This window comes from Pinus tabuliformis, chromosome 5_2, assembly GCF_031772625.1.
Source record: "Pinus tabuliformis cultivar Carrire ecotype Pingquan chromosome 5_2, CPIR1, whole genome shotgun sequence".
NCBI lineage: Eukaryota > Viridiplantae > Streptophyta > Pinopsida > Pinales > Pinaceae > Pinus > Pinus tabuliformis.
The window spans coordinates 689,446,690-689,459,498 of NC_142306.1; the positions used below are offsets into that span (position 1 = coordinate 689,446,690).

The 12,809-nt window shown below is 36.1% G+C and overlaps 1 protein-coding gene across 2 annotated transcripts in view; it reads right to left on the minus strand.

Annotated features, from left to right (window-relative positions):
• The window catches only part of LOC149160981 (long chain acyl-CoA synthetase 4-like), an 89,762-nt gene that overhangs the window by 44,197 nt on the left and 32,756 nt on the right, over positions 1–12,809 (minus strand). For both annotated transcript variants that reach the window (XM_089436863.1, XM_089436862.1), the window contains exons 2-3: positions 10,194–10,257; positions 9,951–10,040 (exon numbers count right to left, since the gene is read on the minus strand). In XM_089436863.1, the coding sequence (XP_089292989.1) occupies positions 9,951–10,040; positions 10,194–10,257 (154 nt within the window). The remainder of the gene's footprint in view (positions 1–9,950; positions 10,041–10,193; positions 10,258–12,809) is intronic.

Sequence of the window (12,809 nt, forward strand, 5' to 3'; positions counted from 1 at the left end):
CTCCCTACTTTTATGAAAACGTGTCGGAGACAAGTTAGGGGGAATCAAGTGACATGTTACCTATTTCTTTAAAGCACTTTTCTTCTCAAGAGTTTCCTCTTCCAAAGATTAGCGCCTTTGTTCTCAAATGGCAAGTGGCAAGTTTTGGATCTAGTTTTTTACTCTTTCAGGAAAGCACTATTTTTTGGAAACTTCTTCCCCTTTGGCTATAAAACAAAGCGTCCTCCATTCCAATGAGTATAGGGAATTGAAGTGATTTTGCTTGCATGATATTGTAATTATTTTCATTATGGAATAAATAAAAAAAGGCTTTGGAGGCTAATCGATGATGTAAAATTCTTACGTGGATGATTGATGCTAGAGCTTAATGTATGAGGTAACCTTTGCTTTATAATTTGTCTTTCAAACTTCGTTTCATAGGCCTTGGAAGGGGTATTGTTACCCAATAAGAATAGATTTTTCAAAGTTGGTTTTCTAGATTTCATATGTAGGAAAGACCCGTCTCTTATCGAAGTTTCTTGACAATATCTTTTGCAGGCTTATAAAGGTACCTCAAATTGAAGAAGTGGATTGACCTTGGTTGGATCTTTCATAGAATTCAAAAAAGTTAGTTATTTCTTAAAATTATTTGTTGTCTTACATCTTGGAATTCAAGATTATATGTGCTTATAGTTTGATTGGCATATTTTCTAGATTTCATATGTAGGAAAGACCCATCTCTTAACGAAGTTTCTTGGCAATATCTTTCGCAAGCTTATACAAGTACCTCAAATTGAAGAAGCGGATTGACCTTTGTTGGATCTTTCACAGAATTCAAATATTATGAGAGCAAAGTCCCTCAATGCTCCTACATCAAACTCCATTGCCCAAGGATCCCACATGCAAGCTCTTCTTTCTTTCTTCTTGCTTTTCAAACTCAAAAATCCTAAATTTGTTTGGTTACTTAATTCTAAGCTTTAAATTTGATATATCTAGCAAATCTTAGTGCCATTTGTTTGTTGTCCAAACAGTGAATTAAAGTATCTATGAAAGCTAGCCCTAGTTAGCTTTCAATTTTTACTTTAGGTTAATTTTCACTTAGAAATTCTTACGACTTAAGGTTAAATTTTTCTTTTGTTCCCAAAGTCATCTGGGTCATCCTTTGTCATTAATAGCTTGCTGATTTTACAGATTTGTTGAGCATATAGGAGGAAGTGTTGTTAAATTTTTGAAGATCTTGCCTATCTAGGACCCCCGGGAGACACCAATCTTCTTTCTTTGTTTCAAAGGGCAGCAAACTTTTATAAACAAACATTGTAACCTTAAGGGAGCTAGAGGGAGTCCCCTAGGCATCCCATTCCCCCTACCCCAGTAGGAATTTGTGTCTTTGTCTCTATTGAGAAATCTAGGGGCAGCAAGTATATGAGATTTCTCTTCTTTGATAATTGCTTGTGATGTATTTTTACTTAACTTGATTAGCTTTCTTCTTTCACTTGATTTGTTATTAGTATTCTCTTCATCAAACAGCTACCAAACCATAAAGAACAATAAGACAAAGGCCACAAGATGTAGGCGATCAGCCAGGGCCAAAACCTCTCCAACTTGAGAGGAAAACCTACCAAAATTCTTTCTCTTCTTATAGACCTTTAATTGAGAAATTCCAAGACCTTTGACCCCTGACCAAGACCCTCCACAACCAAGTCAAACCTTGCTTCTAGCAACTTTTGCAAAACTAACTTCCAGTAGCTTCTTTTGCAATTTCGACCTCCCTAGTAGATTCTTCTGCAACTTCAACTTGCCCAACAAATTCTTCTACAACTTCGACCTACCCAGTGAAATCTTCTGCAGAAACCTTAACCCTTGCACGTATGAGAAATGTTGGTGTATTCTTGCTCCTTTCTTCTTTGCTTTGGGTGGATTCTCTCTCCTAGAGAATTTGGCTTTCAAATAGCTTTGCTTGATGACCTATATTCACTTCTACAATTCGGCTTCTTCTGCTGCAATAGAGCCCCAATTTCTTCGCACGTGTGGAGAGTATTAGCCCAGAAACAATCTCAAAAACTTGACTTTCACTTCCTCCTTCGTCCTTTTCTTCTTCACACTCCTTTTCTTTCTTGTGATTGAACTTGTGTGTGTGTGAAGTGCATCCTCCAAGTGAGGTCGAGGTCTCCTTTATATAGGCTTCTCATTAGGTTGAATAGCTCCTTTTAGGCCAACTTGTCCATGAGTGTAGGCCGACTTGAATGTTGCATCATGTCGAGGTCTTGGAGGGTCTTTTGACTCAAATAAAATTTCTTTTTACAATATGTAACATGCACAAATGGGGCTTCAATATATGACAATCATTTTCTTGACTTGTAGACTCAATGACAAGCCCTAAAAGCTCTCAATGGAAGCTTTTTATTCCAAATGATAAGAACAATTACAAATGCTAGCGAAGCTCTCTTCTAATCTTCTTCTCCAACCTCTATTACAATAGAGGAGAGTGCTTTGTTTTATAGACCAAGAGGGAGGAGTTTCCAAAGAGGAGTGCAAATATCTAAAAGAGGAAAACTCCCCCTAACTTGTCTCCAACTCGTTATTAACTGACAGTGAGTCTTAGTGAGACTGGAGACAAGTAAAAACCTATCACTTAACTCCTCCCAACTTGTCTCCAACTCGTTATTAACTGAGTGTGAGTCTTACTGAGACTGGAGACAAGTAAAAACTTGTCACTTAACTCCTAACTTGTCTCCAACTTGTTATTAACTAATTGTGAGTCTTAGTGAACCTGGAGACAAGTAAAAACATGTTTCCTTAAAAATAGGGAGCTAATTTATTCACCTTTTCTGAGTGAGTAATTGATTTCATGAGGGAAGATTAATATTTTTTCTCAAGGGGTATTAAGGTAAAGTGGGTGCTTCGAGTTAGAAAACGAGTACCCCCAAGACATAGGACACCTCCTAGTACCATTTAATTATTATTATTATTACATAAATTTCACAAGGACAATTCTTGTTTGCGGGGATTTTTAATTATAAAAAAAAAATTCCTAGAAAAGTCTAATGCAATTTCGTAAGTTTGTGGATAATGAGTAGCATGGTAATATACATTGACTCTAGACTTCGACAACGCCACTAAGGCCACCATTAAGACGTACTCTAACTTGGAGGTATGAGTTAAAAAATTAGGAAATTATTAATTGCTAAAAAGCAAAAATAATTAACCAAGTAAAAGAAAACATTATAGTGTAACTTCCCAAATAAATAAGTCCTAGGGAGCTAAGACTTTTACGTAAGTTCATCATGCTAACATCATTTATTACGATTCCCCCATGTGGGTACAAAAATTGCATATAGAAGAAAACCAGGAAAAAGGGCAAAATTGTCTTGCAAGGCTTTTGAACTTGAAATTTGAACAAGTGTCTTGTTCAATCTTGGCTCACTGCAAGTCTTGCTAGGTACATCTAAGGAGGTAACAAACCATCCATCGCTCTATTTGTGGAATGTAACACTATGTTGACCCCAGATCTATCGAGTGCCGCAAGCTAAGTCACCTGACACGAGGATTCGGGATTAGTGGTGTCGGATTCGGACACATTGACCCCCTGAAACAGGTCACGTAGGATTCGTTATATATTATTTTATTAAAATATATATATATATATATATATATATATTAAAAATTAGATATTTCTTACACAAATTTTAATTAATGATACAAATTTATTGATTTCAAATATAGATCTTCATCTATTGCTATTAGCATGCATAGTACATACAAATTCAAATACATGTCAATCTCTTATCTATTTCTTATGCTTGGCCCTCTTGCCACCATGAGAAATGTCTAATTTATTAGTCTTGTTGGAAAATCAGGATCTTTGTCATTAATATCACCCTCTAAGCATTAATATCCAGAGGTATCTTTATCATTACCTCTGTATCTGTATAGGGATATTTGTCATTAATATCACCCTTTAAGCATCAACATAAGATAGAAAAAGCATAACATGTCAAGTCAAGATTTTGTTTGAGTGATGCGTACATTTTTAGGAGGGTCATGATACAGGAGTTCGACAATGTCACTAACATCAAGGTACATAGAGGGATTGGTGCTCTTGATTAAATACGAGTACCATACCCTAATACATGACAAAATTCAATGGAAACATTGCAATCCCCCAATCCTAAAATCCTGAAAAACTGATAAGTTTGCTGGATTTTGAATGAAATCTAAAATTCTACTTTCTCCATATGAAATCCAATGAGGCCGGAACCACTCTCAAACATCCCGAGTCATTTCATGGTAATGTTAAAAATTTAAGTAAAATGATGAAAATGAAGATTAAGGAGAATGTCACTTTTACTTTAAGAATTTGACATTAACATGAATAGCATATCAATACTAGGGCCTAGACTTGATCATTAAGCTGCCAAAACGCTTGCCAAATGAAAATACGCGTGGCTGTAATGACCAAATGCAGCCTTTTCATACCCGTGCAGGTCACTTTTGCCGCCTAACAAGTCCTGGAAAACAGTACACGCTGCCAAAATCGTAACATGCAGTCGGATTCGACGTGTCAAAATAGGACACGACGTGTCATGGTTTTTGGACACAAATCTTAAGAGAATCGTGTCGGACACGATGGATTCGGGATTCGTGGGACCTATAGGACGAATCTGATTATCTAGGCCGCAAGGGATCAAATTCCTGGAGGTGCATCTCTTTACATGCAAAAGTTTGAAACTTGAGGAATCTAATGCATCCCTCTCGATACTTGATAGATCCAAGGTTAAGATGGATCTATGTATGCAAATTAACCTTTAGTTGAGTATATTTTGGTATCAAATATTTTCCTGGATTCTTGTTTTATGAAGTTTAGCTTTACCTTTAAACAGACCATATCAGTTCAACCACATTAGTATCTCTTAGGGTCACAAGATAATATTTACAAGAATTGAGGGAATAGATAAATTGCAGTAAGAGAAGAAACACTTCTCGACATCAATCGTAGAGTTAGAGGTAGAAGTATAGGAGGGAGAATGTTTCCCTCTCATCGTATAGCATTGTGAAGGAGTTGATGTAAGCACTAATAATGACCTCTAAAGGGTTTGGCTAGGTGAACTTGGGAAGAGCTCAGGAGTATTTTTTTTAAGCTCTCCTAACTTTTGATGTTGAAGAGAAATATATTGCAATGGGAATTTGGTTGCTTGATTTGTGTTGGGTGTAGCACCAAACAAGGAATAGATATGGACTTGTGACATCATAGAGATGTGACATCTACCAATTGATCAAGAGGATGTGCGTTGTCTTCTAGAACTAAAATTATTTACATCCTTGGTTGGGAAATTTACATAGTGCTTAGTGCCTATTGTCATGGAGATAGGCCAAAAAAGGTGTTCAACATAATGGTTTGGGATCTTGAAAGCTCTCCCAAGGTCTATTGTTTGTGAGTAGTCACCTTGTGCATATATAACAAGCAACATCTTTGATTATGGACGAATGAGCACTTGTCCATTCCTGAACATGACCTCATATCTGATCTCGATCACTAAGACTAAGAGCAATTTGTTCTCTAGACTTGTACATGTTGTCGCCGCCAAACCCACACCTCGGGTAATGTGGAAGAAATTTTTAATCCACTGGGTATGGCCTTGGGGACGAGTCTCGAGTCGAGTTAACTGTCACTCTATCTCGACTCAAGAAAAGAAAATGATTGTCAAGGATTAGGTTTTCAACAAAATATTTTGCTAGGCAAGTCGAAGTTGTAGAAGAATTTGCTAGGCAAGTCGAAGTTGCAAAAGAATTTTCTGGGTAGGTTGAAATTGCAAAAGAAACTATTGGAAGTCAGTTTTGCAGAAGTTGCAAGAAGCAAGGTTTGACTTGGTCATGGAGGGTCTTGGTCAAGGGTTAATTGTCTTGGAATTTGTTAATTAAAGGTCTATAAGAAGAGAGAATTTTGGTGGGTTTTCCTTTCCAGTTGGAGAGATTTTGGCCCTAGTTTATCGCCTACATCTTGTGTCCTTTGTCTTATTGCTCTTTATGGTTTGGTAGCTATTTGATGAAAAGAATACTAATAACAAATCAAGTGAAAGAAAAAAGCTAATCAAGTTAAGTAGAAATACATCACAAGCAGTTATCAAAGTAAGAGAAATCTCATATACTTGTTGCCCCTAGATTTCTCAACATGGTATCAGAGCTAAGGTGACAAATCAAGGAAGGGCAGCTCAAAGAAGGACACTCAAGTACCAAAGCACTAGAAGATCATCAAGAGCATCAACCATCAAAAGGGACCTCTCATCTCAAAGGTACTATAAGGACAAGGATTAAATCGTCATCTTGAAGAAAGTAACTAGAAGACCCTGCAAACCCTAGTTCATTCAAAGAAGGATTCTACACTTAAAAGCATTCTTGGAAACCTCGCTCAAGAAAGGGAAGATCATAAAAACCCTACCTCCATTAAAAGGACTTTGAAGCATCTTGAAGTTTACACGTCTAAGGGAAGCAGGAGAAGGCGTTGTCATCGTCATCAAGAAACCAAGGTGATCACCCTCTCTTTGAAGGAAGACATCTCCATCAAGAAGTCATCTTCCACTATCAATATCAGCATCAAAATCAAGAAGGTAGTGAGTTGAAGATATTGTCATCAAGGAGTATCTTCACAAGTATCTTTATGTCCAGATTTGAATCTATCAAAATGTTTTTTTGCAAGGAAAGCAACATGTTGTTTGGGGCATCAAACTTTCTTGCATGGAAGAAGAGGACAGATTTGATCCTCATAAAAAATGAAGTTGCGAATCATGTTAACAGCTAGATCACTAAACCTCCAAAGGAAGAAGCTCAAGCTCTTGCAAAATACATGAAAGGGAAAGTAAGGGCTCAAAGGATTCTCATGGAATCCATTAAAGATCCCCTCATACCCTATGTATCAAAATTAGAAACATCAAAAGAAATATATGACAAACTTAGAATTATTCATATACCATTAGAATTATTCATTATTCTATTATATTTGACTTCAGGATCACTAATTGGTTTGCGATTTTTGGCGTTACATAATTTTTATCTTCGGCAGGTGAGATAACAATAGTGACATATTTTCTAGCAGTGGACCCTTTAATTCTAAATAGCACTGAAGCATAATTACGTGAAGTTTTTGGAAATCTTCCTTCATTACTGGTTTTTCTTCTTCTCGGAATGAGCCTTAGGGGTAAAAATAACCTTCTCAATCTTGTAATAATATTTTTTCACTTTTTTTTAATATTATTCAATATATTTGAAACAACCTTCATTTTATGCATAGGTGATTTTTTTTTTGAATTTCCTTCTTAATTTAGCACTTGTATTTTATTAATCTACCACCTTTTGTTATTTCCCACTCATTCACTTTATGTAGTGTAAAATTTTATACCTTTAATAATATTGTATACAAATAGAGAGGAAATTCCTTTACTTCACATGGAAATTCTTTCCACTTTTTAATACCCCTCCTTATATATCCTTAATATATATTTGAATAGCTAAGGTCAAACTTTTAAAAAAATTATTTTAATTATTCCTTTACCTTTTTCCCGGTAGACTTGAAATGTAATATATATATTTGTTAACTAAAAGGATTAATTTGTGGATTAATATCAACTAGTGTTACTTGGGAGTAGGACCGAAAGCGGAGAGCGGGAGCGACATTTTCAGAAGCTCCCGGTTTGGGAGCGAATCCCGACGCGTTTTTTATATAATGTTTATATTTTTTATATTTTTATATTTTGATACATATATGTCAACAAAAACATGTAGAATGATGAATTTAACCAAATTCAAAAGGATTATAAAAATAAAAATAAAAATAAAACAAAAACAAAAAAACAAAAAACAAAACAAAACATACATTGAACCATATGACAACAATCATCTAGAAGTTATAATCTTCATCAACCACGTCCACAAGTAACATAGTAACATACAACATATTGAGTCTCATGATTCATCAATCTTAAAATTTCAAGCTTTCAAAATTGAATATATAACATTTATCATCATTGATCACCAAAGTTGTAGTAACCATTACAACAAATAATATCTAACATGAAATGAAATGTTATAAAATGAAATGAAACAACTTTCATGAAGCATCATATTCATAATTCATTACTAATGAGTTATATTTGCCAACTTCAAACTTAAATTGTCATATATTGTTTAAAAAAACATCATAATAAATATGAAAGAGTCAATAGTTATAAAAACTACAAAAAACTAGAAAAAACAAGTAAATCTATTATCTATTGCTTATGCTTGGGCCTCTTGCCACCACGAGAAATGTCTAATTTTTTAGTCTTGTTGGAGAATCGGGATCTTTGTCATTAATATCACCCTCTAAGCATTAATATCTAGAGGTATCTTTGTCATTACCTTTGTATTTGTATAGGGATCTTTGTCATTAATATCACCCTCTAAGCATTAACATAAGATAGAAAAAGCATAGCATGTCAAGTCAAGATTTTGTTTGAGTGATGTGTACATTTTTAGGAGGGTCATGATAGAGGAGTTCGACAACCAATGTCACTAACATCAAGGTACATATGAGTTCCATACCCTAATACATGACAAAATTCAATGGAAATATTGCAATCTTGAAATCCTAAAAAACTAATAAGTCTGCTGGATTTTGAATGAAATCTAAAATTCTACTTCCTGCATATGAAATCCAATGAGGTCAAAACCACTCTCAAACATCCTGAGTCATTTCATGGTAATGTTAAAAGTTTAAGTAAAAGGATGAAAATGAAGATCAAGGAGAATGTCACTTTAAAAATGAAGATTAAGGAGAATGTCACATTCAAGTGACATTCTCCTTAATCTTCATTTTCATCATTTTACTTTAAAAATTTAACATTACCATGAATTGCATATCAATACTAGGGCCATAGACTTGATCATTAAACTGCCCTACTCAAAACTTATTTGTTTCTTTGAAAAAAATTGCATTTGGAACATCATTGCAAAAAAAGGCAAAACGCTCCCGAAAAGGCAGGTAGCGTTTTTTTTAGGAAGCGCGCTCCCGAAATCGCTCCCTTTTCGGGAGCAATTTCGGGAAAGCGCTCCCGACCAGCTCCCGAGTCGCTCCCGCCCGGAGCGCAGATTGAGAGCGGGATCGGGGAGGGCGGAGGCGCTCCCCCGCAACACTGATATCAACCGTTGTATGGACGCAATTGTATGAAGGAAAGCGATGGTCCTGGTAACTAGATGTTGTATACTTTGGCACTGTTGTATGTCCCTTCTTTTTTTCTGATGGAGCAGGGAATGGTGGTTGGTGACTACGTGTGAAGTTTCGTGGGTCAGCGTGGTCGGGAGCTGTGCGGTGGGCTGTGGATGGTAAGTTTGATGAGGGAATTCGACTGTGAGCGCAATGTAAGAGAAATCACCTAATCTAGCTGCCCCTATATTTCTCAACAGATATTACAATCTCCCCCATGCTAGGCTGTAAAATGTGCCTCTCATTGCAATTAATGGTCTAAATGTTTCATAGTTATTGAAAGACAGATTCCAATTTATGTTATAACTCTGCAACTACCACTTGTAAAACATGCTTCAATATGTCTTCAAGCTAGCTTTAACAGAGTTATTTATCTCAACAGCCTTACTTGATTGGATAATGCCTTGTTTGATTAAGAGATTCACCGCCCAACAAGAATCAAATTTACCAAATTTAGTGCTAATATGACTGTACCTAGTGGAGAGAAAAAATAGTTGTGGAATTGGGAAGTATATAACATAATAGCTTTAGTCTTGCAACAAGTCCTCCATTTCTTGTTCCAAAAATATAAGGAGACAGCCAAAAGCTGAAACTTCTAGTTTCAACATAACATCTACACCCATGAATGGACCATTATTGTTCAGTACAAAATGAAATGAAGTGAAAACACTTTCCAAATTACTCCATTTACTGATACGAAGAGATAAATGCATAAACTATTACATCCTTCACTTACCGGCCCAAGACCACAGCTCCTAATAGCAGATCCAACTTTGATAACTATGTTGTAAGCTTCCTGGTATGTCATCCATGTATATTCACCTGCCTGTACCATCACATAAAATCAATTCCTTGCAAATTAAAAATCTTCAAAGTTCAGTTTCACAATTAAACTGCTATTGAAATGTATCTCAAGAATGACAAGATGCTTAGAAAAAAAACAAAAGCTCTATCCAATTAACATTTTTGTTAACCTCACCTGCCCATTTACGATCTCACGCCGACCTAACATTGGATTCTGTGGGTGTTTTTGGACAGCAAGGCTGAAACACGGGCAGAAAAAAGATCTAAGACATATAGCTCCACTTTGTTATACTAACCAAGCAATATACCCAACAATTAACACTCATTCCCAGCAGTCAAAGAAAACCAGAATATAGGAAGTTAGCCAAACTCATAAGGAACAACACTGCCATACTACTTCAATGTTCAAACAAATAAGCTTGCAGAAAACAAGGTTTTAACGTGATATGCAATCCAATTTGCTGAGCATAACATTGGAACACTATGCAATCTTGAACTGATTCCTTCTAGTCTTGGCTACATGCATTGAGCAGAAACTGGATAATTTCAAAGTCTTGTGACTTGTCAACTCATCTATAAAGATTATTTAGTAAAAGATGGAACTGAAAGCCTAAACATCCATATATAAAATACACACAGAAATAAAGGAAATGGAGGGATTTGAATATTTTATTAATGTATCAAAAGTTTGGTTACAAAAACAATATGGGCAAAGTATATCAGACACTTTAGAGTCTAAGCCATGCTCTCAAGTCTATGGCATATAGCACAAGAATTGCATTCAATAAAAGTTGTACATCAACAAAATGAATGCATGGAATATGATACTAGATCACCAAGAAAGAAAGACAATTCCAAGGTGAGTATGAATTTGCTTGCTTGTAAGGTGGGTATAAATGATCTCTCACCTCCTCAGATCAGGATATTGCCAAGCAGTTTGTGCTTAATAGAATAAGAGTGGATTGACCTCCAACAAGACTTATGCATATCATGTGCAATTCAATCTTTTCATTTTCAAAAGTAGTCATTGGCCACAAGAAGACATTGTATTTAAAAGTTATGGCCATCTGAAGCTTAAATGGATCTATGCATTTTTTGGATGCATAGATTTCACAATCTTGACCCACATAGCATCTATGTTAGAGAGCCTTGGTTAGAGTCACAAGTTGTATATGAAACCAATCTATCACTCATTACAATACATATTCATTGTGACCTTCTGTTCTTCTTCTGTAGTCTGCTCTCATAAACTACACTGGTTATCGTGCTTGGAAGTGAGTTTTAACTTTTAACAGAACAATCTTCAAAGCAACTTTATAAGAATGCCATGTTATGTCTAAGGATCTCTCTAACCTACCATAGCATTGCTTTATTGAGATAGCTGAAACGTAAAAGGATGCTTCAGTTAGGTTTCGGCATGTGAATATTATGAGTCCATGCAAGTTGCTTTGATAAGGTTATGAATCATGATCCTATTTTTACGGTTAGAACTATCTCATTGCATTGAAATTTTGTTATGATGTCGTTTTCCCATGGAATGGATCTATAGATGCCATTCCACTTTTGAACTTGGAAATAATTTTCAGAATCTTTTGGGGATGACAATAAAAAGATGGAAGTTCCTTATATCACTGTCTTTGAATACAAGTTAAAATATCTTCCATATCAAAAATTTGTTACAAGTTTATAAAATGTTGTTGATATATTTCACAAAATGAATGCATACTCCCTTCTTTGTTCTTCTTTCTTTTAAGCCGCTAACCTAGCATCAACCTAGCTTTTTGTCTAATTGTACCAGCTAAGCAACTCTAGAGTGTAGGATGCTATTTCATACCCCTAAACCATGTCAGTGGATTAAATCACAATGGGTCTGATGGCACTTCCCGAACCTCTGCCCTCAATCCCTCCAAAAGGGCCCCTAAATGTGAATAGTTAGCTTGTACACCTCTTCAGAAGCAAGTAACCTAGTGTTGTATCTGACAGTCAGCTTGTCTGAGGAAAAGAAAGCCTTCTAGGCGGGAAACACTCACCAAGTCCCAAAGATCCCTCCAAAATAAGACACCATTATTGCTTAGCCTGCAGACATGAAATATAGCACACTGTGCAATACACTGCCTTTGGTCTGTCCAGCTACAAATTGGCCTCCACACCAAATCCCAACCCACCTGACTCCCAGAGAAGTTCCATTCGACCAGTGGCACAACAAACCTCCAAGCCTCCCATATGCTCCAATGCATAACAGATACAAACACCTTAAGGAGCTATGGTACAGCCCAAAGAGATCTCAGATCAAAAGGAGATGCTGAACCAGCTGAAACCAATGCTGCAAAAGAATTTGCCACAGAGCAGAACACTACAGGCACCTAACAATCCACTTAGTAGCCAATATATACCAGAGTCATCACATTTATAAGACCAAGCCCACCCTTATCTTTACGCATCATGCAGATATCCCAAAGGGCCATAGGCAGCCCCCACTTACCACAATACTTAGACTAAAGTAAGGACATTGCTACAATCTCTTGGATTAAGTCCTACTCATAAGCCAACACAAGATATAATAAATATGAGAAGCTTGAAGCATACATGAAAGTTGAAACCACTATAAGCTTCCCAAACAAAGGGAGACCTCAATCCAACGATGAAGAGCAATGCAATCTCTCAAAGTGTTGTTTACTGAAACAAAAGTTAAAGCAATTGATAAAAGAGTATGGATCAATCCAACACACTTTGGACCAAACAATGGAGCATATTAATGATAAAAGACCAATCAACTCTGCCATAAGCTTTA